Source organism: Hyperoodon ampullatus, assembly GCF_949752795.1.
Source record: "Hyperoodon ampullatus genome assembly, chromosome: 2".
Classification (NCBI taxonomy): domain Eukaryota; kingdom Metazoa; phylum Chordata; class Mammalia; order Artiodactyla; family Ziphiidae; genus Hyperoodon; species Hyperoodon ampullatus.
In genome coordinates, this window is record NC_136915.1 from 144,618,476 (window position 1) to 144,624,311 (window position 5,836).

General features: G+C 54.1%; 1 protein-coding gene across 1 annotated transcript; it reads left to right on the plus strand.

Annotated features, from left to right (window-relative positions):
* Positions 1-330: 330 nt before the first annotated feature.
* Positions 331-2,112, plus strand: LOC307065823 (Golgi-associated RAB2 interactor protein 4-like; the record flags this gene model as incomplete). The annotated part of the gene is made up of 2 exons (XM_079722792.1): positions 331-1,083; positions 1,402-2,112. 2 exons carry the CDS (start codon positions 331-333, stop codon positions 2,110-2,112), a joined length of 1,464 nt encoding a protein of 487 aa, XP_079578918.1.
* Positions 2,113-5,836: the final 3,724 nt, after the last annotated feature.

Sequence of the window (5,836 nt, forward strand, 5' to 3'; positions counted from 1 at the left end):
CTCTTGGGGAGATAAAAACCCAGAAGCAGAAGTGAGGTGAGGCGGAGGGGGAGCCTACCGTACCTCTCGACACACTTGAAGAGAGTCAGCCTGGGCTCCAGGCGCCCTACAGCGTCCCCACTGTGATCATCTGTGCCCCTACTCACACCCCGGCCTCTGGGAGACCCTGAGGCAAACGTGGGGGCCTGTGGGGCGGGCTTGGAAGACCTGCCGTAGGGCCGCCTGTGTGACGCAGGAGCATCGCGGCTCGCTCTTCGGCCAGTGAGGCCGAGGGAGGGAAGAGCCAGGGACCCGCCTTAACCGCGCTGCCTGTCGTGATCAAAGACAGCCATGAGTGGGGACTCTCTGCTCCCGTATCACACGGCCCGGAGCAGCACCTGGGTGGACCTGTTCAACACCACCACGGGGAAGCTGCAGCAGCAACTGCACAAGGGCGAATACCACATATTCAAGTACGCAGCAATATTCGAGAGCGACTTCATCCAGGTCACGAAGAGGGGAGAAGCGATTGACGTGCACAACTGGGGCGGCATGGTGACCATGGGCATCACATCCACCAGCCCCGTCCTCCCGCTCCCAGACATCATGCTGCTGGCCCGACGGGCCACCGGCTGTGAAAAGCATGCCGAGCGCAGCCCGGCCACCAAGGGCAAGAGCCACAAGGCTGCAAAGACCTTAGAGCTCACCAGGCTCCTTCCCTTGGAGTTCGTGAGGATCTCCACTCACAATCGTGAGAAACAACAGCTGCGCGTGAAGCTTGCCACTGGCCGCTGCTTCTACCTGCAGCTGTGTCCCCCTCTGGACGCGCGGGAAGACCTCTTCGCCGAGTGGGAACAGCTGATTGACCTCCTGCGACCACCAGTGGACAGTGAAAGCAACACCTATGCCGTTCCCGTCTGGGACATGACCTGCGTGCCTGTGTTCGAGGAGGAGGAGGACGGGAGGAGCCCGGCCGTGGAGGATTTCCAAGGAAAGGGGCGTCAGGACCAGGTGAGCGTCAGCAGCCTCCACACGTGCCCTGAGGTGGCCGGGGCCACGTCTGCAGCTTTTGCGGGGGGCGAAGGGATCCAACTGGACTCCCACAAGCCCGATACCATGCCCGATGTGGCCACTGCGAAAGCAAAACCTACTACAGGGCTTGACAAAGCGTCCGCATCGCGGGCAACGACAAAGGTGGAGACAGCAGGGGTGGCAGGAGGCACCGCAGCGGGTGCTTTGAGCTCGGCAGTGATCAAGTCTCCTGCCGCTGAAGAGCAGAGCACGGCCATAGCAGCCACAGCCAGCGACGGGCCTGGAGGAAGCAAAACCAACATAGCCACTGGGGACACTGCCAGAACATCCCTGAGGAGCGGGAAAACGGCCTTGGCAGGTGCTGAGAACAATCCACAGTATGCTTCCAGCACGTCCACCAGCCTCTCCCCAGGGGCCGGCATGACTGTGGTCGGAGCAGAACCTACCAGCAAGACTGTCAAAGGAAGAGCCGACAAGGACGATGACGGGACCCTCGTCTCAAGCTTGCCACAGGAAGGCAAAGTGAGCGAACAGGATGGCAGCTCACAGAGAGTGTCCCAGGCCCACAAGGGAAGAAGGGAGAGGAGGGAGCACTGGGGAGAGGACAGAGCTCTTACGAGCCCCTCGCTCTGCAGTTCCGTGGAAAGCCACCACAAGGCAGCGGGGAGCAAGACAATCCCCAAAGCAGCTGGCCCAGGCTCAGGCGGCCGCAGAGCCACTAGAGATGACCAAAAGGCCAAAGGCCACGGCAGCCCGGGGGGCAGCGAGCAGGGCACTGCTCCCAAAGGCATCAGCCGTGCTCCCATCACCAGTGAGTCCAAGACCTCGCACAGATCGGGCAGGAGCTTATCTCCAGCGCGTTCGGGTCCCACCACCAACATACTCAGCAGGATCAGCTCTTGCTTCAGGAATATGAGAGCCAGACTCACAAAAAAGACAGTGGCCTCGTCACGAAATAAACATGGGAGCATCCTGGCGAAGCCAGTGGAAGGGACCCGAATGGAGGCCATCACAGAGACAGCAGAGAGTGGCCAGGGGCTGGAAATCACTGGTGTGACATCTGAGACCATGGAGCCAGTGACCGTTGAAGCCCATCAATAGGACCTAGAGCTGGGAGCTGCAAAGGGGACCAGGGCTCTGGGAAATACCCCTGGAGAGCCCATTTCAGCTTCCTTACTGCAATTTAAATAAAAAAACATACAGTCTGAGAATGCACGCAGTGTTTTGTCTGAAGTTCTAGGTCCCGAAGCACAGCCGTAGCCTCACAGTGGATTCTGTGATGTCAGCTGTGCCACAGTCTGAGACCCAGTGTCCAGGCAAGGGCAGCCCCACCTCACACGCATGCTCAGCGCCAACAGCAGTTGGCTTCCATCTGGCTTCCACTCCTTTCTGGCTTTGCCCCTCAGGGCCATGGCTCAAAGTCAGACTATGGTCTGGGAAGCTCTCCTTCACTAGCCCCCTATTCTTTCTGTTTTTTGTTTGTTTGTTTGTTTTTTGCGGTACGCGGGCCACTCACTGTTGTGGCCTCTCCCGTCACGGAGCACAGGCTCCGGACGAGCAGGCCCAGCGGCCATGGCTCACGGGCCCAGCCGCTCCGCGGCATGTGGGACCTACCAGGACCGGGGCACGAACTCATGTTCCCTGCATCCTCAGGTGGACTCTCAACCACTGCGCCACCAGGGAATCCCCCCTATTCTTTTTATAAACGCTTATTCCCCCTGAAGGTCTGTAAACAGAGCCAGAACAGGACTCATGTCCCCTCGGGCTATTCAGTGGACAGAAATAAGGGCGGCAGTATTAGCTAGCAATCAGAACAGCAAGCACTCTCATCTAGACTTAGCCGTTCCCTGCCCAGGTATATACCCTGGAGAAACACACATGTTCTAAGAAACAACTCTGAGAATGTTTAGAGCAAAAATAACTTAACAGCAAAACACGGGAAACAGCCCAAATTTCCATCAGCAGAATTCATACAGCAGGATAGGATGAGATTGGAATATTCAATAGTGAAAAATAAATGAGCTACACACATTAGCATAGATCAACTTCTCATGATTTTTAAAAACATCAAAAGAATGGGATACAGTTCCACTCATGGAACCATTCTGAAACAAGCTCAAACAACAGATTGCATAGGGTACATGTTTAAAACAACGGTAGCTAAAAATGAGGGAAGAGTAAACACAAAATTGAGGACAGTTTTCTCTAGGGTGGAAAGGCTAGGTCAAGGAGGTGGACACAAGGCTGTTAGTGCTGCTGGGAATTGTTCTGTCTCTTAAGCAAGATGGTAGGTACACAGGTGTTGTATTTTTCACATTTTACTAACTCTGAAATCAGGATGGTCCTACAATCACCGTGGCAGTTGTGAGGAAGTTATTGCCAATGCCTTTCTCTTTCTTTCACTTTTATTTATGCACAAAAGTGATGTCAGAAAGGCTTGGCATCTTTAAAGTACCTTTATTTAAGGTAAAGTACAAGAACACTTGTTTGGTTATTAGGAAAAGAAGGAACGATATGCCTATTTTACAGATGAGAACACTGAGGCTCAGAGAAGGTAACCTGCTCCAGTCGCACAATGGGATCTTTGCAGAACAGTGATCCACCAGCCCACTTCTCTATGCAAAGCCCTGTCTGTAGTTTGAGAAGGAAGCAAGCAAACAAGCCCGAGATAGGACCAGCACAAGAACCCGAGGCACCACCATTCTTACCATCATGTTCCAAAACTACAGAGATGAGCATCAATTTTACTAGATTGAGGGGAGGGAGGGGTGGGGGCTGGGAGCCGGTTTTCGAACTTCAGTGAGCTCACAGCTCTTAGCTGGCCTTTTCTCGAGAGCATCCAGTCCACCCTTGAGCTGTGTCTGGCTCCCAGGCTTCTACCTCTAGCCTCTGGCATGACCCGGGCTGCGGCCAGAAACAGGCTCCCACCTGGAATTCCAGCGTTCACTCCTGGAACGTCCAGCGTCCAGTCCTCCTCCAGCCACTAATTCAACTTTTCAATGCCCTGCTCAGAAGGGTTTCTCCACACCAAATCTGCAGGCACTTTTTTCTTCTGGGGCTCCAAAACCAAATCCTTAAACCTCACATGAGGGAGAGTATTTGTTAGGTCAGAGCATCCTTGTTGATTGGACCTCCAGTTTGTGACTTCCACAGACCTCATCACGGGAGGCTGGGGAGAGGTCTCTTCTGTTGGTGGACGGAATGGTGGGCACTTGGTGGGGAGCACTGCTGAGAAAGGGAGCCAGCCCAAGACCTACACATGTGCACTGTTTCCCCTGGCCAAACAAGGTTCCTGACCCCAGAATTAACCCAGAGTTTCCGAGAAGACTAGGAGCTGCAGGGAGCCGCAATTAATGCTTTACTCTCCACCAGCTTTTCCTTGGACCCAAGGAGGAGAAGTTACAAAAAGATCACATCACACTCCTTTGATCTTATGACTTCCACACAGGCAAGTGCAGGGAAACACTAGTCTGAAGGAAGAAAATGCATTAAAAACACGTGCATAGGGACTTCGCTGGTGGCGCAGTGGTTAAGAATCCGCCTGCCGACGCAGGGGACCCGGGTTCGAGCCCTGGTCCAGGAAGATCCCACATGCCACGGAGCAACTAAGCCCGTGCGCCACAACTACCGAGGCCCGCACGCCTAGAGCCCGTGCTCCCCAACAAGAGAAGCCAAAAATAAATAATAAAATAAATTTACAGGAAAAAAAAAAAAACAAAAAAAAACACGTGCATAGCCCTTAGCTGTTTATAAAGTTCTTGAATGTGTGTGCCCCCTTCCGATTCTCACGTCTTTCCATTTTGCAGATAAGCAAACGGAAGTTCAGAGCATTTAAAGGACTGGCTCAAGGTGGCAGGTGATGGTGCAGAGAGGGAGCTACCTCGGTGCAACAACTTTCAGACAGTGTGCCACCCCGGTCCCGCACAGAGGTACACAGATGGTGGAGGAGACAGGACAGCACGAGTAATGATCACAACTCTGAGTGACAAATACAATGAGAGGCGTGTGTTTGGGGACTGGATCTATTCAGAGGAGGGGGTCTGGGGCATGGGAAGGAGTTCTGGGTTAGGGAAGGCTTCACAGGGGAATTGGCACTCACCATCGTCCACGTTTACTGAGATTTTATGAAAGGACAGACTAAGGACCGCCACTGCCAACTCTGCCTTATTCGATACAATTAAACCACGAGCTTAAATGGTTCAAATTGATCCCATCATCTTACATTCCTATAGATTTCATCCAGTAGCTGAATTTGGGGGAGGAAAAGAAAAAGGACCCACACAAAACTTTCCCACTTGAAGACATTTTTATTTTGGTAACGCACCTGAGTCCCTGGCAGGATGGGCCTGTCCTCCGCGGGGGCAGTGGGGTGTTTGGGAGAGGATGGGGGCCCTGCCCTGAGGGGGCAGCTGGGGGATGAGGCAAAGGGCTTTGTGACAGTGATAGGTCACAAAGGGCTTTGTGACACTGATAGGTCACAAAGGGCATCAGAGGATAAATAGGCTGTGCCAGGGGGTTAGGCTGACAAAGTGGTTACTTCTCTCGCTAGGACGGAAGTTCACCACGGCCTCTTGGGGAGATAAAAACCCAGAAGCAGAAGTGAGGTGAGGCGGAGGGGGAGCCTACCGTACCTCTCGACACACTTGAAGAGAGTCAGCCTGGGCTCCAGGCGCCCTACAGCGTCCCCACTGTGATCATCTGTGCCCCTACTCACACCCCGGCCTCTGGGAGACCCTGAGGCAAACGTGGGGGCCTGTGGGGCGGGCTTGGAAGACCTGCCGTAGGGCCGCCTGTGTGACGCAGGAGCATCGCGGCTCGCTCTTCG